Below are 23023 nucleotides of genomic sequence, written 5' to 3' on the forward strand. Positions count from 1 at the left end.
AAGTTAAAAAGGCTAGCTTTAGGAAAAGAAACATGGTTGGCAATAGTCACATTATATTCTTACTGTTAAGTTACAAACTTGACCTAAAAATATGTAGATTAGGTTCAGGAACACAAACATGGTTGGACGTCGTCACTTTACATACTTAATGTAAAATTACATACTTAAAGTTACGTCGGTTAGGTAAGGCAAGTAAATTAATATTGGTTACGTCTATTAAAGTAAAGTCATGTAGTTTAGGTGCAGGAAAGGATCGTGGCTGGGCGTGGTCACATTACATTCTAACATTAAGTTATATACTTAACATAGTTACATAAGTTAGGTTTAGGAAAAGCATCATGGTTGGCACATTACATACTAATGTAAAGTCACGTACTCAACATTAAGTTAGTGGGTTAGGTTTAGGAAAAGAGACATGGTAATGGCATACCTTAAAATAACTTAGAGTTTACTTGGTGTCACACAGGACACAAACACAGGTTTCCTGGGGAACAGTCCTGTGTTTGCACCCATCCACCATCCCAACCTGCCTTGTTACACGGACTATCACGCTTCATACTACATGCTTCTTCACTTCCATCAGCGCATTGGTCACGTGATCGCAGCTTTACGGATTACATGGCTTTTACATGAATTACTGGTTCGTGATTATATAGGTTATATGCAAATTCTGGGGTGTTACTCTTCGTAGGTACACATACAAACAGTGCATGAGAACAGCCTGCAAACATCAATACTTCATCAGAGGCTACAAACAGGCATATCAGCAGAACTAATACACTGGGGCTATTTCATCCATTCACTGCCACTGCTAAAGCATAAAGTTGCTGAGTGCGATGTTACCGTATTCTTGACAAGGTCCAATATTAGTCTATATATAATAGATGTGACATACTGCTCATTTTGTTTCCCGTAGATTGTGTGTGCATGGAGATGGAAAGCTTTTACACACACACATAAAAAAAACCATGTACAGTATGGAGCCATGAAATAGAAAATAAGTGACGCAAGATTGAATTCAAATTGACTTGACATTCCTTGCTTTCCTCAGACTGACAAGTAAGCACATTAAATCAGTGATGCTGTATGTATTATACATAGGCCGTGTTTTGACATCCATCACTTTGTGCTGACTAAGGCGAATGTGAGGTCATACATGTATTAGAGAAATAATGAAATTGGCAGGATATTTTCTCCCTCCCTCCTCAGGTCAAAAGGTTTCTAAAAGCATTTCTCTCAATGCCAAAGAATGACCATTATTGAAGGCCGTCTCAAGCTGAGTGCTTCAGTGTAACATGCAGTATTCATAAATTATAAACATATTAGTTTTCCAAAGTAGGCTTGTATACTAGGAAAAAAAAATGTGTGAGCCAGGTAAGGCTTTTGTGCCAACGCTGTGCTTGTTGCCACCAATTAGTCTTGTGAAGAAACCAGTTGTTACAGTAACCTGAGGAATAGTCAGTTGGGTTTACTGTCAAACGAAGTGACACCAGGTCAGCCAGGCAGCATCCAGTGAGCGATATTCTCTGTGCCAGGGCCCTGTCCCTTCCAGGCGGTGCAGTGAACTATGATAGGGCGCTCCTTACCTTGGGAATTAGCCTGCAAGACCCCGATGCTGTCGTCAAACAGCATGGATTTGATGTTGAGTGACGCCAAGATGCATTCTTTGTCCTGCAGTGATGCGTCGTCAATATTGTTCTGATTGGCTGACAGAATGACACACATGTCGCAGAGGTTGATGTTGACAGCCCTCAGATCTGCCCGACTCAACGGTGTGCCCTTTGAGAGGGAGTGAAGGAGAGAATTTGTTATCTCACCTGTGTGACACCAAGAGGTAAATGAAAACTTGGCAACTTTCAAATTGCTGTTTTCTTCCTTGAGCTTTATGTCAACCGTGTCTCCTAAAAAACACTTTTTATACACTACTAAATCACTAAATTATGTTTTGGAGGAAACTTAATTGATACTTAAAGTGTTTTCCAATCCAGATGCTGAATAGTCATGGTTGTGGTGGATGATTTAACGTCTTCACATCCTGCGTCCCACATGTTTTTTAGGCGACTGAAACAGCTGGTTGAAGTTATCCTATAGAGGATTTCCCTAAAAAGCGGTGTATTGAGTTATATAAAGTAATCCCTCTCAATCATCACTTACGACCCACTACAAGCGTGTGGTGGTGTATTTATCTGCAGAGACTCTGCCCTCTGCCTGTATTGTAGTATTTTGCTGTGGTTGGGATGTTTCTGGGAACAGCACGCAGGTGATGGAGCAGCAAAGCTAGGATTTTAACTTATGCTGCCGATACTGTTTACAAACAGAAGTTGACAATTCATGAAGTGTATATCTTTAAGGAAAGATCATGGTTTTCATCAAATACTGAAGTTGTCCAGTCTTGTGCTTCAAGGCAGCTTTGGGGAAAAAAAAAAAAAAAGCCAAAACCATAATCTTTTCCTACTTAAATGGAATCCTTTTAGTTGCTTTTAAAGCATAATCACAACATGCCTTAGCTTCCAGGAGCGAATATTTTAAAGACCCACTCTAGTAAAAATTAAGTTTTTAACCTTGTTCACATGTCCATATGGAGTGTTTTATTTGCTTCAAGACATATCACAGGGCTGAGCAAGATATCGATAATAAATCTATATTGTGATATGAGATTAGATATTGTCTTTGATTTTGGACATGGTTATGTCTTAAGTTGTCTTTTTCTGTTTTTAAAGGATGCATTACAGTAAAGTAAAACAATTTTCTGAACCTACCAGGCTGTACTAGCTGTTTTATTATTTGCCTTTACCCACTGAGCCATTACATCCACATTACTGATGACTATTTATCAAAAATCTCATTATGTAAATACTTTGTGAAAGCATCAACAGTCAATCCTACAATTTTGTTGCATTATCAATAGTGAGGTATTTGGTCAAAAATATTATGATTGGATTTTCAGGGGCAACTGTTAGCATCTGTTTAACGGCATGGTTGTGGATGTTAGCTGCTGCTGCTGCCGTGCTGGGTAGCTCGAGCTTACTGGGCAGAAACTGAATTGACCATTTGCTAGGAGGATAGTGGCTCTGGAGATGGCGTTGACAGAAAGTCTGAGATGTTTCCATGCCAAGTTATTTCAGTCAATACCTTAAAAGGTATCGAGTTTCGATACCCAGCCCTGCATCTAAGCTTTTTTTTTTTTTCAATACAAAAAAAAAAAAAAAAAAGATTCTATGTAATTTTACTGAACAGCTTTAAGATTTTAGGGGGTCAATCAGTGTGAATGGGATAAAAAAAAAAAAGAATAAAATACATTTTGCTTTTAACATTTTGACCGGTTGATGGCTCTAGAGGAAAAGTTAAGGGATCACTGGAATAATTATAATTCATCCTGATGGGGACATCAATGTGTGGATCAAATTTTCTATCAAATCATCCAACAGCTTGCGAGATATTTTACTGAAAAACACAAATGTCAACATCATGGTGTCGCTACAGGAAAAGTCAGGGGATCGCCAAAGTCATCAAGATACAGTGTTTGGATAACATAAACGTCTGTACAAAATATCACGGCAATCCATCAAATTTCAGTCTGGGCCAAAGCTTTAAGTCTGCTACAGAACATATTTACCAAAGCAAATTAGCTGCATATGAAAGTCATTTTTAGGAGACGGGATTGTTAATTTTGTCGTACCGGTTGCAGTAGATGAATATATGAAATATATGGTTATTTTGTTGTACTCACAGGTAAAATGGAGACCTTTGGGAAATTGTGGAGAGTCTCCCACTCCCGCTTCAGATACTCAAGTGAGCCGACAAACACAATGTGCTTTAGCTCATGGTAGTGAAAGTTGCTCGCTCTTAGAGGCATGACGAAGTTTCGGAGTCCGATCAATGCTGATTTCACATCTCCAAATATGCACACGACCACGTGACCGCTCAGAACAGTCATGGCTGCCTCACTCCGGGTCTGAGAGAGAGAGAGAGAGAGAGAGAGAGAGAGAGAGAGAACAAAGGTTTAAAAAATAAATAAATAAAAAGCTTTATGACATAAATGTGGCACAAACTGCCTTCTCTAGCAAATGTACTGCTTTCTCTTCTTTCAGTTACCTACTCACCCAGTAAAATATATCATGCAGTTCATGACTGCAATAGACTATGAAGGTAATTTGAAAAATAGCATATGTATTAGTACAAGAAACGTTCTATGTACATGGACCCCATATAGCAAATGACATGTCAAACACCTCATTACAGAGTGTTTAAGTGCCCTGTCAACCTCTGATGGTGCTTTGTGACATGACACATCTGTCACCGGGGAGAAAGAGTGTCAGGGACAAATGACGTGTGCTGAGTAAAAGAGCAGAACCCACCAAGATGACCTTCTCAATGTCTTTGGACGGGCACCAGTGAAACATCCCCGTGGAGTCGTATTTCTTTACGTTCTCGTCCATGCTCTCAATCTGCTCGTTCCCCGGGATGAGGAGTGGGTCGTGTCTAATCAAACAAAAAGACGAGGGAGGGAATGAAAGAACATCATCAGACACTGTAAATGTGGATTAAATTAACTTGTTATTGGCATTTGACTAATGAATCTAAATTATAACATGATTAACCTGACTATAAATCACAGGTAGACAAAAATAATATTTTTAATATAGCACATTTCAAAACAAATTAAGGTGTATAAATGAAGATTTAAAAAATATCAAGATTACAAGTGATGATAGTAAAATCAGTCAATTAAAAGTGCAAAAATGAAAAGAAATAAATTGAAGTAAAGAAATTAAAATGACACTGACTAATAGTAAGAATCATATTTTACTTTCTAAATTGTCACAAACATTCATCAGCAGACCATCAGAAAATGTAGGGATCTCAAGACAAAGCCAAAAAAAGTAGCTTCATCCTTTTTCCCCTCTTTGCTCATTCCTGTCAGAGGCCATCTGCACAAATGCCAACAAAACTGCCATGTCATCAAGCAGAGTGACATCAGCAGCGGCAGCCAGGCGGAAGGAGATGGCAGCAACACGCTGCGTTGACTGGCATGAGCACGGAGATGCAATTACGCCCCCTTACTGCATACAGCTTTTGACGTAGTGTGCTGCGTGGTAAAAGCTTTAACAGACCAGACTTTAAATATTTCAGCATATTTGCCCACTCATATTTGCTGTTCGAAGTGAAGGGTATTAATGTTTAAACAGAGCATCAGAACTACATAAACTAATTTCACCGAGCGCAGCAGTGAGCCTCATCCTACCACTGACCACTAAAGTGGTCGCCCGACATGAGTCCCTGCTGTTGCACCGTGCCTGTTCTGGTCAGAGTGATATGAGCTTTTGACAGAGTTTCTAAAGGGAAGGTTGTAAGATACCCTCGTGTTCATCGCTCCTCTCTCTCAAGCACCCGACACAAAAAAAAACATATAGTGTATTTGAAACACAAAAATAACCTGGTATTAAGTTATTGCCTTAAAGGAACAGTTCACCCCCAATTAAAAAAATGTATTTTTTCTTTTACCTGTAGTGCTGTTTATCAGTCTAGATTGTTTTAGTGAGGTGCCAAGTGTTGGAGATATCAGCCGTAGAGATGTCTGCCTTCTGTCCAACATAATGGAACTACATGGCACTCAGTTTGTGGTGCTTAAAGCACCTAAAAATCAATCCAATTTAAAAACTCAACAGTCTCTTTTGAGAAATGATGACTCTTTACTCAAGATAATCCACAGACCTTGTTGTGAGCAGTTTCATGTAGAAACTGTTTTCTTTCTATCAAACTACACCAGCCGCCTGTATCAGTGCTCAAGAGGATGCATGCATCTACTGCTCGCTCACCTAGCACCACTGAGCTAGCTAACATCAAAGACAGAAAGTTTTGGGTACACTCGGATGGTTGGCGGCTGATTTACCATCGAACATTTTTGCATAGTAAGCATTTATTTATGGTCTTTTATGAAGAACTTTTTCAATAATTGCAGAATTGTAATTTTTGACCTTTACACCCTCAGCATAATGAATCAAACATGCACATGTTCTATGAAAGCGCGCCACCTATTGAGTCTTTCAGCAAGTGCAGACCTGATTTCTCTGCACATGTGTTGTACCACAATGACATGACACGAGAGGATGCTGTGACTCCTCCTCTTTTTAACCTCACTGGCTAACAACAGCTCAGCTGAGGAGGACGCCATTAATGTTTACATTTCACGCTGTCATGAGCACGAGCCTCTTGTTCATTAGTAGATGCATGCTTTTAATTTCAATTTTGTAATTACAGTTTGCTTGGAATCATTAATTTGGAAAACATAATTGTGCAAAAAGATAAAATACGATCACTTCATCACAACATGATTACACCAGAAGTTGATATTCCTGTATTATTATTTCCAATTCACCTCTTCTGTATGTCTTTAGACTGCTGGAGGAAACACACACACACAAAAGCAGCCGATGCAGTCGAACACCATCAGCTACAGTAGCAACAATGCTAACTACGGAGGCCGTGTGCTGCCCAACACAATTCCCTCTGCACTAAATTGACTTTGTCAGATTCAGATCACAGTCGAAGATGTTATTGTCTAAAACTCAGACAGAAGCCTCCTGTCTCTGTCCGAAACCTTTTAAATACTTCAGGTCTTCTCTCCTTAAGAAGAGCATCTCTTTAATCCATGCGAGTACCTTAAAAGAATGCTGCTCTAAGTAACATGTTAAGTATGCATGAAAGTGTCAGTTGAAACTACCATCCCTCAGGCTCCAGCAGACTGAAGCCAAAAAAGCCCGCCTTGGGCTTATATACCCCTAGGCAAGTCCTGGATGTCCTCTAAAGAATGGAAGTGTAGACGGAGAAGGAAACGCTGCTTTCTACCTCTCAGAATCACATCTGTCAAAGCATTTTAATTGAAAGGACACAAAGTGTGCACAATAAATTCTGTGGGTGAAGCTTTGTAAAATATTATTTCTAAAATGTGAGGGTAAAAACTGGAGCAGGAGAAATGTCACCATGTTTCTTTCTATCAATGTTGCTGAAAGATTACAGTTACTTTAAATATTGTTTCAAGTGTTAGTTTATGATTCATTGTCCATAAAATGTTAAACATTTGTGAGAATAACCTATAAAAATTTCTCAGAGCTCAAGGTGGCATCTTCAAAATGCTGTCCCAAACCCAGACATTCAATTTAGAGAGATATAAAACTGAAAAAAGCAGTTTGATAAATGACGTTGTTGTTAATACATCTTCAATAAATCAACAAATCAATAAACTAAGCACTATTTATTATGTTCTATAACTCCCACTGTGCACTACATCATCTGCTTCTGCCAGAGTCTGAAATGTAAGTTCTAATAAGAGTGAAAGCATTTAGTGGTTTTACACCCAGGCTAAATATTTCATCAGAAGTCGAATGTTTCACCACTCACTCAGTGGAGCCGCTGTCACTTCAGTTTGTCCTTGTGGAAGATGACTGGTGAGGCAGAGCTCTGCCAGGATAGCTATCGCTCACTGTCAGCCGTGACGGCCTGTCACTATCCTGCACTGCCAATTGCCTCAGCCATCCTGTAGCAGACATGACGTGTATGTCACGGCACGGTCCGATGTGACCGAATGCGTTGTGACATCCCACAATTAGATGTGTCTTATGACCCATCAAGGAGCCTGTGGAAATGGTGTTAATTTCAGTGAGGTCGTCATTGCTAAGTTCCAGACAGGACGCGTTAGTTTGCTGATACATCTGGAAACTGGAGACAGTTCTGCTTCAGCAGATGATCGCTTCCTTCCTTTGTGCACTCTCTTTTCATTACACAGAGCAGAGGCGTCTGCGAGTGTCTTTTCCGCACTTCTAAACATCCAAAATGATCAGCAGCATAATTCACGACTTTAGTGGTAAGATGACACGTTTGACAAGACTTCACACGTCATGACCGCGAAACATAAAGCCAGGTGTCTCCTGGAGGAGCGTAATGACAGCTCACAGAGACACAAAGTAGAAGCTAAACATGCATATTATGTAAATTTTCTATTTCGGCATCGCTGCACTACTAGCTGACTGTGTACAAGTAGTGAGGGCAGGCAAAGTCTTTGAAAATCCTCCCCATCATGCAAACTGACAAAGGCTTGCTCTTCAAAACCCACAGCCAATCTGTTGATCATTACTTATTTACAAAGGCCTTGAGACCGCAGGTCCTGTAAAAACACATTTGATATAGTATACACCCAGATGTTTTTTTCTCGGCTTGTTGCAATGAAGTATCCCTTAGGCTACTGCAGTGAATCCCTCTCCAGTGTGGAGGCAGCAGACGAGATGAAATAACACATCCACCTGTACCGTGCGGTGTATTAACATGGCAAGTAGATGGATTGGTTTGGTGGGCTGATATTTAGCTGATGGCTATAGCATTAGAAAAGCCTGGTTTTGTTACCCAAGAGGCTGGAAATCACCCGGAGCGATTCAACTTTGACACCACTTTGAACCAAATCAAACAATCAAACAAGGGCAAACGCCCACCTGAAAAAACAGAGGCCATGGATCAAAAGGAGAATGCTAAATTATGCATATAAAAACACTTCTTTTATATATAACACCAAGTCACTTTTATAACGACTGTACTATGTTATGATCTCATAGTGTTAAACAATACAGACATTTGTGGATTTAATTTCTGAATGTCAAATGAACAGGAGCCATATTAGCAATGGGAACATAAAGTCATCTGTCAGTTTTAATTCAGTTTCATCTGTACAATTCCACTTTGTATACGTCAGGCTGCAGGACTTCCCTGTTGCCTTGCTTCCTTGTAACATGGCACTTAATGACAATGACTATTACTATTATCATCCCCGTAATGGCTTCTTGTTGAATAACAGTGTTATCTCCAGTCAAAATCAATAAGCGCCGATTTAATTTCACGGGACAAGATAAAAGCAAGGTAGCATTTGAATTCGCCTTTCATTGTGATGATACATATCATCTGTGGCCTTACGTGCTGAAAAGAGCTCAGAGGGATCCAACAATAGATGAATAGCCTTGGGCTATCTATCCTTTAGAGCCCCTCTGACTGGCTGGCGTTGTCATTAGTGCCAGGCCTGTTTAAGAGCTGTAGTCTGTGGGTGTCACATGAAGCCTTGTGGCATAGAGCCCTTCTGCAGGTCTGACATCTCTGCTATTACGTAAACATTTTCTTTACGATGTTTTCTATAATATTTACTGTTGAAATTTGAGTTTAAAACATCAGAAGACGTTGGCAGGTATTTGGTTTTTACACACAAAAAGGCACCCTAAAGCTGCTGATGTCAATATTTTTGGATAAACAGTAAATCAAATGACTATAGATGTTTTTACACGGAGATCCTGCAATTCTGCCGCAACAAAGATCCTTCATTACGCCTGCTTTGCATTTTTACACAGAACCAAACAACGCCGGCGGCATGCTGCCCCAGTGTGTGATTTTAAATGTCCTGGAAACAAAAGAGGCAAACAGGCGTGATGTACAACACGACAGCCTCAGCCTCTAGTTTGACATGTAAGTGTTGGGCAGCGCTTTCGAAACAATAACAATGGCATGACATGGCAAAAACATAATTTCCAGTCCTTGTTAAATAGCAGCTGATCTTGTCCTCTGCTTGGAGGGTAAGAAGCTGCCAGAACTCACTGTCTCTCCAATTTGCAGACATTTTCGGTTGATGTTCAACTTCAAGTTAGCTGCTAACTGCTGCTAGCTGTCTGTTAAATCTCCCATTGGTGGGAAACACATAACACATGGTCAAAATGTCACACCTGTCCTGACCTGCCAGCTCACTTTTTTTAATACAGATTTGGCGCTTTTACTACCTCTGCTGCTAACTTAAAGAACGATTGTACCTTTTATACAGAACAGCAAATAACAGCACAACATTCCTGCCATCATTGTTTTGTTTTTGTAAGTACTATAACTTCACTGTTTTGGTTCACACTCACTGCTCACATCAACCTCATTTCCCGCCACAGCAGGCAGCAGTTACCAGAAAAAAACAGTCTAAAAAAAAAACAACTGTAGGCTATTCGCACAGCACCAAACAGCAGACAGCCAACAACAGCAACTAGCCCATCTCGAAACCCATCAGCTAAAAGCTCTGGGGCAACAGCCAGTATTTCGGGAGATATGGTGTAGCAAGCGGAGGTAGCAAGTCTTTTTCTTCCATGTGCAGCGAAATCAAAGTCAGACGATAGCCAATGCGTTCTAACTTTTTTGCTTTCCACACAGACTGTTTACCTGCAAGCAACCAAAGCCTGATCAATACTACTCGGACTACAAACCGAAACCAGGACGCTTCCAGTACCGAAATCGTGTACTGTTGCCTACAGATTCTGCACACATAGGCAGATATCTGCTGTAGAGATGAGCGACTAGCTTGTAAACATCACAGAGCATTTTGCAGCCAATAAAGAGCCAAATATTTTTTCTCAGAAGTTTGTGGAGACCAAAGCTAGAGCTAAAAGGAGAGTGAATATTGGACTCATATTCACTGAGGGAACAGAAACACAACTCACAACACAACATATGCTAATGTTGCTTCTTGTTTGGTGAATGTAGGTTTATATAACCAACTGTTTGTTCCACAAAACACATTTCACCATAACAACTTTAGAAAATAAACATATATCAGGATTGTGTAAATCTGGTTATTGGAGAATTTTAATGAAATGTACTGAGTTTTATATTTTCCAGTTGAAGATTAGGAAAAATAAATGTATGGTAACAACACAAAGAAAGACAAAGCAGTAACGCCATTGTTGTCCTACCTCATTATCTTGGGTGAGGAGTTTGGAGAATTTCTCATGCCTCCGTTACGTTGCTTTTTTTTAGGCGACAACGCAGACTGTTGGTCCTCTTCAACTGCAACAAAAGGCACTAGTAAGAGCAAGGGAATAATCAGAAGACAAGCAAAATCCAAAACTCAGTGACAACAACAAAAATAGAACAACACAGCACAACTTGAGATCAGTGAATTCAAAGAGATAAAACGGTTACAGAGACACAGAGTGGAAAGAGAGGTTGGGTGAACAAGATGGAGTGGACAGGACACTTTAACTCGTGTGCGACGGAAAACAGTCCAATGTTTGCGTGATGACGACAGCACACACGTTAGCACATTGTTGCATGGTTGTGTATGAAGATGCAAACATGCAATAGTGCCATCATCAACCATCATGCCAACTGCTAAATCTGTGAGGTTTTATTCACCACGCACTGATCTAGAGAACTGCAGTAATCCAGATAATGTAGTACCACAATTACCTCAGTGGGATACTTTAATGTCTCAGTACCTTGTTAGTACAAATTTCCTCAGTTCTAGACTTGGACAGCTCTTCTTTCCACCATGCTAATAATTTACATTCTCATTTAATTAAGGTAATACCCCATGAACATCATGCATCCAACACTATAAATAAAGGTACTTATGTGCCAATACTGAATCCAGTCTGGATTGCTGGTCTTTCTTCATCTTGGGAGTGACGCCCTTGGCTCATATAATTATGTTGGTCCTCGTGCCAGAGTGATTTATGTACAGCTGAGATGCCCCTCGGACATTGTCTCTACCGCTCCACAAAACTGCACTGAGCTCTTCACAGGGAACGAATTACAAGTTTCACCCTGGAGTAAAGTAATCAGGCAAATATTTTCACAAGCTGAAGAACACAGCTCTGCTCTGTGGCAGGCGCTGGTAAAATAAACACGAGCAGCAAGAAAAGTGTTTTGGCTAATCGCGTTTTAACAGCCATCGTTAATAATAGTGGGAATAGCTTGGAAAATATGTTGACTAATGACGGTTTAACAACAGAGAAATTAAAAGCGATTTCATCTAAATGGAGATCATGCTCCTCTGCAGATGAACACAGGATTTCAGGCCCTGCTACAATGTCTGAGAGTGACACTGTAATGGAAAATGTAGAGTTACGGGGGGCTTCCAGTGGAGAGGGATGCTCCAACACACTGGCCCTTCACATCTTGCTTGGCCTGTTCAATATTTAATGTTTCACAGCTGACAGCTGCACACACTGGGTCATTAGTAAGGAATGCTACACATGCAACCACTCCAGCCTGGCAAGCACATGCTTTGGTTGTGCTGTTGTTGAGTTCAGGCCTGCCAAACACGCCGGGGGAGGGGAGGGGGGCTTACAGTGCCTGTGACTGAGCGTGGCGTTATTGGAGTGACTGGGATGGTATCTGTATTTCACCGGAAGGCTGCGTGCCCGCTGGAGCCGGCTTGCCTCTTCTGCCACCCCTGGTAGCCGGCCCACCTGGCCCAGGTCCCCGGAGCCCATGAAGCTCAGTCTCAGAGCGGAGGGCTCAGCGGGGGGCAGCAGGCTTCCCTTGCGGTTGTTTACCAGAGGGACCGACACGATTCTGCTACGGGGCCCCCTACAGACCTCGCTGGCTGAGTTGTGGTTCAGTTTAGCTGACTTGTACTGATAAGGCGGTGACTGGGTTAGGGGACCGTCGTTTACTGCTAAATGAAGAGGAGTCAAAATCAGGATCTATAAAATGCAAAGTTAATGGAGTCTGCTTTTTTTTAAAGGGTCAGTTTAGCCAATTCACACAAAAACACATTTTCCCTCCTGACCTCTAGTGTTATCTACCCATGGCATGGCTTTGGTTTTATGAGCACGATTTCTTCCTCCATCCAACTACGATGGAGGTGAATAAAATTTAGTTTGTGGTGCTGACTGCATTGAAACATTACATTTAAATAGTCCTTAGGCCTCACACAGGTTTCACTGGAGCTACTCTCTGCTAAAGTAATAGTTACTATGAAAACTGTTCACAGTATCTTCTGTAGATTATCCAGAGTGACACTGAGCCTCTTTCATTAGTATGTGCATAAAAATGTTTTTACTCTGGACACAAAATCAGTGTGCAGGCAAAATTACTGTCAGAATCATGTCATGCACACACCGGCTAATTTTGTTCTGACCGCTCTACGTATGTATCATTCTAAGGTGAAAGGCATTTGTCTGACATTGCCATTAGCATACTACCACAGCCCCATCTCTCTATATAAGCAAATACATTTGCCTGGAGGTGTATCATGGAGAAACTGGTGCTGTTGTCAGGCCAGGCCACTGACTGGCAACAGCACCGCTGAATTGTCTGATGGCTGCAAACATCTTGGGTGGCCGCTTGGCGGAGATCTGAACTCAACTTAGTGCACTTTTGTAGTTCCACAGTGTGATTGCTTTAGTCAAATTTATGGCCATCATTACAGATGCCGTCATCACCACTGCAAATGTCTGATTTCAATCTTGTTGCGAGTAAAATTTCAGGGAACATGGTGCAAGTGGTACAAGTTAAAGGACTTTTTGTTTTTAAATCGAATAATAAATAACCACCCAAATGTTTCACTTTGTTTGTTTCCTTCGTGCCAATTATGTTTATTCCTTTGTCATGTTGTAGATTATATAGCAGCTGTATATTTTAACTATTACGGTAATTGATGAAGATGAAAGGCTGTCAGTTTCATAGTTATTAATAAATCTGGCCAATGTTTTAGTAAACTAACAGTTTTAAATATTGTCTGTTAGACCCTTTTTATGTACTTAATGCATTTAGTTAGAAGGTGTGTGTTAACATTTTCTAAGACAGCTGAGCCGCCATTTGTGTGTACGCATGGTCTGAGGCAGTTGTAAATTTGTTTCCAGAGTACGAACAAATTCAGGTGAAAAAATTTGTACGCACAATATAAGATGATTTGAGGCCCAATTTTTTGCAAAGATATTCATTCTTTTAAAATCAGATTTTTGTTTTGATGTTATGAGCACCACAAACATAATTCAATTCAGTGCTGCTTGGAGACATAAATCTCAGGGGCAGATATTTCAAAACATGGGTGCATAAATCTGAAACAATCTTCATAGCTAGACACCACAGGACACAGAATGCCTGCTTTGTGATTTGGGTGAATGAACCCTTTAATTCTTGGCATTAACCATGAGATAGGATTTGATTCAAGCTGACTTCAATAAGACCTGCAGTGTGTATGTTAATAAAACATCTTGTGACTCTTATCATAATTAAAGCATAATCACTGGTTTTTGGGGGTAATTCTTTCTGGCACAAGAATGCTAATAGCTGAATAATTAAAAAACCTCATTTTTATTAAACACCACTTAACCACTTGGTATAGCCACCAAATGAAATGTTGGATTTGACATTTGCTGTGATATTTATAATAAACATGAATTAATAAATATGCTTTCAGGTGTTCCAGTGATTGTTATGCCATAAGAACAAGGAGGTGACAGTGTGAATTAAACACCACTAGCTGCTTTTTGCAGTTCACGTCTGATGAGGGGGGGATGAATTCTGTATCCACTCGGCTATTTGAAAATGTGCGAGCTCCTCTGGTGTTATTACAGAGGTAAAACTGCTCAAGATAACATGATAAAACAGACACACAAAAAAGAAGCAGATAAAAAGTGTCCCCCTTACTCCAAAAAAAATGGCTCGGAGCTAAAACTGGAGAATAGAGATGATTATTTCAACAGTCAGCTGTCGAGCAGATTATCCTCCCTGCTCCAGACCTCCACTATTCATCTGCCCCATGTCAAACATGCACAGCACTTCTCCAAGACAACACATTGTGGCAGATCTGCTGCCTATCACAGATCCTGCTGAAGTGGACGACCCACATGGTTCACACTCCTCGACTGGCTGGATAAGAACTGAGGAAACATCACACTAACTCTCATGTATTACAGTTTTCTCCTGCTGTCTGTTCTCTGAAAATAAATCTCCATTATAAACTCCTGCACACATTTACTTTAAATGTTTTAATGCTGTGTTTTTAGACGCACTCTGGGTTTATTCCCCCCCACCCACAGTGAAGCAGCAGCACCATCTACTGCTGAGCTGTAACTGATACCCAACACAAACCACTCAGACACACTCGCCCAGTGCTTTGCGCGTAAAATATACTGATGGATGATGATAGACTGGACAGAGCGATGAGCAGCAAACAGCGAGACACAGCCGAGTTAGAGACAGTTCACGTGGTGAAATGAACGAGTGGAGGGGGGTTAGAGACAAATGACAAAACAGAGAGAGAATGGAAATCAAAACTTACTTGATTTGATATATCCATTATAGCTATTTTTAGCTGAGAAAAAAAATGCAGAGACAGATGAGAGGTTACAGGGGAGAACAGGTTGTAATGAAAGCAAATTATAAATGACAGCTGAGGGCCGACAGATTTCTCTTGAAGGCACGTTTAATAAGCAGAGTGGTGCCTTGAAGACAACAGAGACAAAGCGATGAAAAATAAAACACGGGTCAGTTAGGAGAATGATTTTTCAGCAGTGTGGTCAGTGAGATTAAACTGTGGATCACTGTCAGTGTTTAGAGGCGGTCACCTGCTGGATGTGAACAGTTGTGTTTGAGGTGGGACAGTGAGCACTGGCAATTCAAAGACGACTAGATGTTGAGGTTAAAATTGGTTAAGAAAACAGACCTTTTTTACACTGAAATTAAGGGTATCTGTCAGGGTGCACCATGAAATTCTGGGCTGATATTTTTGTTTGAGTTTATTTTGTTTTTGTTTTTTGTCCCCCCTTTTTGTTCCAGGGAAACAAAGAAATCTTCATTATGGAAAAATAACTTTCAGTCATTCAGTCCTTCGTTACAAACTCAATCATGCACGTTTTTAAAACAACTTTTTGTGCAACCTGTGACATGAAAAACACCATTGGAAAAACTGCTTCAAAAGTGTTTTTACTACATATAATATGCCATAATTCCCTCTCTAATATCTATTTAAAATCGCTGTAAAAACATCAACAAATTTCCCCTTCAAACAACTGCATGTATTCAAGTTTCTCACCAAAAGCTTATTTTTACAAAATGTCACTTGAACACATCATAATATACTTTTGCTCAATTCTCATTTTTACAGAACAGAGCTTGAACACATCTTAATGTAACTCAACTCAAGCTCCATGAGCTGTTAGTTTCCTGCCACCAGCTGCTAACAGCTAATGCTAGCTCTCCTCCTGCTATTTCAACACACATTCTCTGTTCAGGGGAAAAACAGGCTGCGTCCCCTGACGTATCGATAGTGACTTTACTATAACCTTTTGTCACAAAGGCATCCCGAAGAAGATCTGTGTTCATCTCAAACATGTTTTCTATTGTCTCTGGGATAACAGGATGTTGCTAGTCTCGAGCTCTGCCTTTTAGCCTGCACCAAATGAATGTGTCACAACAGAAAACATCGGCCAATGCCATCTGTAAATGTCATCTCATAGCTGAAACTGTGATGTCAGTCAATAAGGGGAATACTGGCCGATACCGATGTTTGGCCAAATCAGTGCATCTCTAGTATCTGCCGATTATTTTCTCAATAAATAATTAATCATTTGGTCTATAAAATGCCAGTAAAAAGTACAAAATAATGCTTGTTACAATTTCCAAGAGCCCAAGTGGATGTTTAAATAGGTTGTTTGGTCCAATCAACGATTAAAACCCCTAAAACTATTGATTTACTTTTATAAAACGAAGCTGAAGCAACCACAAAAAAAAAAGAAAACCACTTGGGATTGTCTCGTATTTTTGCTTGAAAGCTAAAATCAATTATAAATAACTTTTGCAGATTATGTTGATTGAGTTAGATTTGATACAACTGTCATTTAAGCAGAATGAAAAGACTGTTTTAATGAGATGCAGATCCAAAGCACAGCACACATTAAAATATAGTTTAGCCTTAATGTCTGAAAGTGGAAACCAAATTTAACCTTGTTTTAACTGTCTAGATGTCTTTTGACATGAAAATCATCCATGTTTTCTACACAGACCTGCTTTAACATTTAGTCAGGAGGTAAGCATGTAGCAAGACTTACAATATGTGACAATACTGCATGTGTTCTTGTCCATAAGTCTATAGTATTGTGTTTATTTTTTCTCCTCTTTCCCAAAAGCTGTTTCCCATTCCTCTGCACTGCCTGACACAACCTGCACGGATGCATGGAACTTTCTGTGAGTCACATTTTGGAGCCCTGAGTCCCACACATGCTCATTAGTACCTTATTTCAACCCCTTGCTTACAATAAAGGTCATGCATTGAGCTTAAGGCAGGACAGTGACAGCAATGTTCAAACAGGGACCTTGCTGGTCCTGGCATCTGTCGCCTGCAATCGGAGGGCGCGAGCAGAGTCACAGGACTAACAGGCTAGCATCTGTCCCACAACGAGAGAGGAGGAGAGGGGCGGGGGCACTCAGCTGCCTGGTGGTTAGGAACTGTCAGGCTGAGTTTCATGACAACCGGTAGCACTCCAAAAATGAAAATGCAAACATAATTTCCACGTCAGGCCCTATAAGGCCTCGCTCCGCGCGTCTCCCGCACCGTGTCGACAGCAACTCCGGAGCTCGGCTCGAGCCCAGCTAGCCGGGCGATGCTCACAGCACACAACCCTGGAAGACATGTCGAGGGGTGGAAATGCCCAGAGACGTTCAAGTATACACAGAAACGGTCTTTGATCAAGAGACATTCACTAAGACTGCATGACAGTCTGCAATGTTTTCCAGCAAATTGTATCAACGCTCTGCAAACTCAGACACATTCTTCATGCCTTCTGCGATACATCAGTACAATTTAACATGCCCCCTGGCTTTAAAGGGGAATCACACTTGAGTTAAGAATTTATATGCAGCTCAATTCAGCTCAGGCTGGTTCACTAAAATCCAATACGATCCAGCACCATTCTACTGTCTTCTATTCCACTGTATTCTCATCTTATTGTACAATTCAATCAATATCATGAGACTAAGATCTCTCTGAAAACTACAAACTACAATCCAGAGCTCCTCTGTTTGCCCTGGTTTGTGTACTGCATATGTTTTGGAGATTTTCCCCTTAGTGGTTGTTCAAGCTTATGATCTTAATTTAATAAAACCAGTACATTAACCTCAATATGTACAGCTACCCTCAGAAAATCCCTTCAGGCGCTCTCATGCACGCCTTTTATTTCTTTTTAATTAATTGTCGGTGGCGTTTATACATACAAATATCTCAAATCCTGTCCTGTTCACCCATTTCTGCAGGGTACAGCAGGGAAATATGTGGATTAAGTGAATGTTATTTGGGTTATTCTTAAAAAGATTAAGTTACCCTCTCCAGTGACATCATTCTAGCACTCCTACCAAAACAAATAACTTCGAGATATGCATGGGAATTCTCAACCATGATTCCCAAGTTCGAGTGTGCATCGAGAGATTTGTGGCGGGGATGCACAGCTGTACATTTTTCATGGCTTTTTATGTCTTGTAAATATGTTGGCGAGGTCACTGGAGGGGGAAGCACACTGTCTTTCAGGGGAGAATTAGTTTTCACACTCTGCAAAAAATTTGTGACCGTTGAGTTAATTGAAACTACAGGTCAATTTGAATTCACATTCTCTGACAAAACACCAGCAAAACAGTACACTGGCATGCTTCACAACAGCTAAAAGTCACCTCCAAAAGTAGCAACACAGGGGGAAGAACACGAGCTGACTGGAAATCATAAACACTAAAGCGACATCTATATCCATGACAGTGACGACACAGCTGCTAGAGCTAGACACAGACACGCTGCACGGTTAACACAGTGCATGTTACAGACACTGAAGAGTACATGTCATGGCGACAACTTACAGGCACGTAAAGTGGCCGAGCAATCATTAACAGAGACAGCAGAGAGTGGGATGTCGCGTTGAGGGGAGTCCATGTTACAACGCACATTAACCGGCATGCAAGAGCAGTCCCGCTCTGAGCGGCCGCAATCAAAACAACATGCCAGTCTCATTTTCTTGTAGGCGGGCGTCTTGGCTACAGTCACGGGTTCAGACGAGAGGAGAGGAAGAGCAGGTTAATGTAGAGGGTCGTTCTGGAGGAAGAGTGGACAAAGGCAAGACAGGGCACAGAGGAAGGCTGCTGCTGGGATGCACAAGATAAACTTTGTCTTGACAGCGTGCAAATGTCACATTAGGATTTTTTTCCACTCTTTGTGGTTTGTACAGTTTGGGTCATTTCTGGAGCTAGTTATGAAAATACCATGAGGTCCTGAAGTCATGTGGTTTTGGGGTAAGAATTGGACATGAGTGGGGATGAAGGGGGAAGAGCGGAGGTCATCAGCAGCAGGAGAGACAGTTCCCACGAGTTCCCTCTTGACTTCCTGACGTCACCCCGACCCCTCACCTCACAGCCAAGTCTCCAGAATTAAATATTGGCATTGTATGCCTCTGCAAACCACAGATATGTTACCATTGTATGCTGCATACGTATGACGTAGTTCAGATAACATGTAAACAAGATGAGTCAAGAAATAGACTGCTGTTTAAGACCAACAAAAGCTGGTGTTTTTCACTGAGTGTTTGGGACATTTCAAGACATGTTTCTAGTGACACAAGCGGTGTTTTGTAACTCAAGTTCGGGATGTCTCTAGCCGTGTTTGTAGCCACAGATGTGATTGTTTGTTTAACAAGAGGTTGGGGCATTTTCAGGCATGTTTGTTATGACAGATATAGGTAATTTTAACTAGAGTTCAGGTCATTTCCATTTGTGTTTATAGCAACAGAAGCACTTGTTATTTTTATTAGAGTTGGGACATTTCCAGCAGTGTTTGTAGCTACAAAAATGGGCCAGCCGCATTTATAGTGACAAAAGTGAGTGTTTTCTAATCAGTTTTTCTCATTAGACATTTTCTGCCATGTTTGTATCAACCACACTGGGTAATTTAAGAAAAATATTGATGATTCTTTCTAACCCTAATCAAGTGGTTTTTGTGCCTAAACCTAACTACACTCGAACCAAAGTGTCACAACATAAAATTGAAATGTAAAGAGACAGAGTTTCAGCATATCTGGTACAGGATACATACAAATGTAACATATCTGGCATTAACAGAAACATACAATGGCAACACTTATTCTGGCAACTGGGTTAGAGCCAGCCCAACATGACGTCTGGAGGCTTAGGTCCACTGTGTGCTGGGACATGGTTTGAGCAGGTGTTATAAGTTTACAACTTATAACAAAATAATTGTACTGGTTTCTAGTTGAAACTAACAGAAATGTCTCCAACAAAAGGTCAAAATGAAGTGACAAGTGTTTCTGGACTTGAATAGATATTTAAGTGGACCCTAAATTCACTTGATGTTCTCGAGTAGCACATATCCCCATGACATCTGTGCTATTTGTTCCCAAACATCCCTGACATCAGAGGTGCTGGGAGAGACTGTGCAGTCACCTCAGTGAATGATAATGTTCCTCATGTCTCATCCTGGTGAATTTCTAGCTCTGCTCTTCTTGCAGGGATGTTGTGTTTTTAAAAACAAAAAGGTCTGTGGGGACATCTGGTGGTGATGTTGAGTATTACTGCCTCAAGCAGGCATGGCTTAAATGTTAGTGCTCTGTTAAAAACACTCTGGGGATGCTGCAACAACTTTTTTTCCTCTAATAACAAAAGCATGGATGTGTATTTTAGGTATAACCTGCTCACATGTTCATCCCTGAAATACTATTATCAATTTTTAAGTTTGATCACGTTGACTAAATGTTTTCCTCGACCTGACAGCGATGTGCACATGACAACGGGGGAGGATCCAGGCAGCATCAACCATTGTACATGCAACATTTACAGTACATTCAAACAGGCTGCTTCAATCGGGGGGTTGCAGGCTGTGTTTTCAGAGGAATGAATCCACATTACTCACAATATATCACTATAATTTTAAGGAAAGTGTGTCAAGTTCCCAAGCAGCAGGAAGAGAATACATCACATGTTAAGATTAGGTGCTAGTTGTAGACGTTAACATGAGACAAACTATATTAAGTACAAGTGAAAAGGCAACAACGTGGCACATGGTGTATTTTAAAGTCTAGAAACACACGATCCATCCAGGTACCTGTGGTGTTAACAGTCTCTCTGAATGCCTGTTAACATCACAAAGTTATCAATGAACTGGAGCAGCGCAGACATCTATCATAAAAAAAGAAAACATAGCAAACATCCACACAGGCAAACAGACAAAATGCACATTTAGACTGTATTCACAGGTGGTTTGAGAGGAGTTAACTATATCTGTGTATCTGAACAACAAAACAATACAAAACTAAATGGTACTTAAGGAATCAGTTCACCAAAAATACACACACAAAAGCAGTTCTCAAATTAGAAAAACCTCTGCACAGAAAAACAAAACCACATGCAGGGATAAGATACCAGGGGACAGCTGTGTTCTGTAATTTGGGTGAACTGACTCGTTAATGAAGGCAGGTATTTACGTCACACTGACGCCCAAAAGTGTAGTTTTACGAGGGAAACTTGGAGCGCGCCTGTTTGTTTTGGCTGCAGAAAGAGATCAGGTAACCTCTCTTCAGTTACAAGAAAAGTTACAAGAAAGTAAATAATTAATGTAAAGACTAATTGATTTGGACACGCTGGCTATGTAGGTCAGGTAAATACACCATCACACCACCAGACTGACGCTAACTCAGCGGGGTGAGGAATCGTTACTGAAGTCAAATAATGTTTTTACATGCAGTCACTTACATTTCTTGCATCCACATTTCTTTATCCTTTTAGGATCGGTGATGTCATCGTGGCAGGCTTTACAGTAAAACAGTGCCCTGTGGAGGAAAAACAACAACAAACATGCTGAAATGAAGTATTTACAACGAGTGTATTTCCACTGCATCGACAGCAAGTAGTTTTAGTTTGAACAAAACTTTAAGTACAATATGAAGGGATAAAGAAAAACTGTTAAATGCCTTTTATCAGGAAAGAATCAGGTTGAGTAAAGATATTTAAAGCTGGAGTCTGGAACTTTTACATCGCCTCTCTGGCACAAAAATGTGCACTGATTAGTCGCGTCAGATAAGGTTCGGGGCTGTGGGGGGAAAACATCTTTTTCTTTCTGAAACTGAGCACTCTGCCCTTAATTTGTTTGATTTTTAAAATGCAAATCCAACATATAGATATTGCATATCGATTGATTGATAATTATTATCTCCCGTTTCTTCTGCCGTAGCCTGGTGGCTTTTGTCCAATAACCAACCTAGGGGGCGGGGGTTAAGGAGCTGTGAGTGTCACTGTCAATGAGGTCAGAGTGAAGAAAACTTGAGAAGATGGAGGTGGTGTGGTGATCATTAAGTTGAAGTTAACCAAAGGTGAATATGAGGTGGTACCTCATGATGGGAAGTCAGGAGTATGGCTACATTTTCAATTGGTTGTCAACTTGGAAAATGACAGGGAGGCAGGTAGAGAAGGAGACGGAGCAGCCAGACTTGGGGCTGGGCTCTCTGTCCTTCCTCCCACCCAGAGGATGGAGCTTCTCTGGTGGGGAAATACAGTGTGGAGTCGGTGATGAACCGACCTGGTTCCTTTTCTGTTGGGACAGCCAGTGTGTCCTTGGCATTAGAAGCTGATGAGTGTTGGGGCGTCGGTGGCTTGGTGGGTGGAGCAGGCGCCCCATGTGCAGGGCTGTTGCCACGGTGGCCTGGGGTCAACTCTGGCCTGTGACCCTTTGCTGCATGTCCATACCCCTCTCTCTCTATCCTCCCTTCATGCTTAACTGTCCTATCTATAAAGGCAAAATGCCCAGAAAAATATCTTTAAAAAAAAAACAAAAAAACAAAGAAGCTGACTAGTGTTTTTTGGGGGGTCAGGCTTGGGCTCAGTGCTGCAGTGTAGGTGCTGTGACATCACCCACTGGTTTATGGACTCCCATTTTGAAGCCTTGAGTTCAGCATTTTGGCCATTACCACTTTGGGTTTTTTAAGCCATGTGTGACCATATTTGGATGAGAGTGTGCCGCTGTGGAGGAGTGAGGGGTGGATCTGACTGAGGAATCTATCAGCAGACAGCCTGTCACTCAAAACAGCCCTGCCCTTAAATGTGTGTAACTTTGGGCCTTAATAAAATGTAAAAGTGTGAGTTACAAAAAAAACACACCCCCTGTACAGTTGTTATAAGGTTGAAATTAGCTGTAGAGCCCAAAACTGTTATTTTGTACCAGGCTGTAAACATGTTTATT

The 23023-nt window shown here is 40.9% G+C and overlaps 1 protein-coding gene across 1 annotated transcript in view; it reads right to left on the bottom strand.

Moving 5' to 3' along the window:
* Positions 1 to 23023, bottom strand: part of LOC125881277 (calcium-activated potassium channel subunit alpha-1-like) — a 148850-nt gene that overhangs the window by 17485 nt on the left and 108342 nt on the right. The window contains exons 18-24 of the mRNA XM_049564364.1: positions 21541 to 21617; positions 18643 to 18816; positions 15083 to 15115; positions 10761 to 10854; positions 4359 to 4482; positions 3731 to 3955; positions 1587 to 1779 (exon numbers count right to left, since the gene is read on the bottom strand). Coding sequence (XP_049420321.1) covers positions 1587 to 1779; positions 3731 to 3955; positions 4359 to 4482; positions 10761 to 10854; positions 15083 to 15115; positions 18643 to 18816; positions 21541 to 21617 — 920 coding nt within the window. The remainder of the gene's footprint in view (positions 1 to 1586; positions 1780 to 3730; positions 3956 to 4358; positions 4483 to 10760; positions 10855 to 15082; positions 15116 to 18642; positions 18817 to 21540; positions 21618 to 23023) is intronic.

The sequence above is a fragment of the Epinephelus fuscoguttatus genome, linkage group LG20 (assembly GCF_011397635.1).
Source record: "Epinephelus fuscoguttatus linkage group LG20, E.fuscoguttatus.final_Chr_v1".
Classification (NCBI taxonomy): Eukaryota; Metazoa; Chordata; class Actinopteri; order Perciformes; family Serranidae; genus Epinephelus; species Epinephelus fuscoguttatus.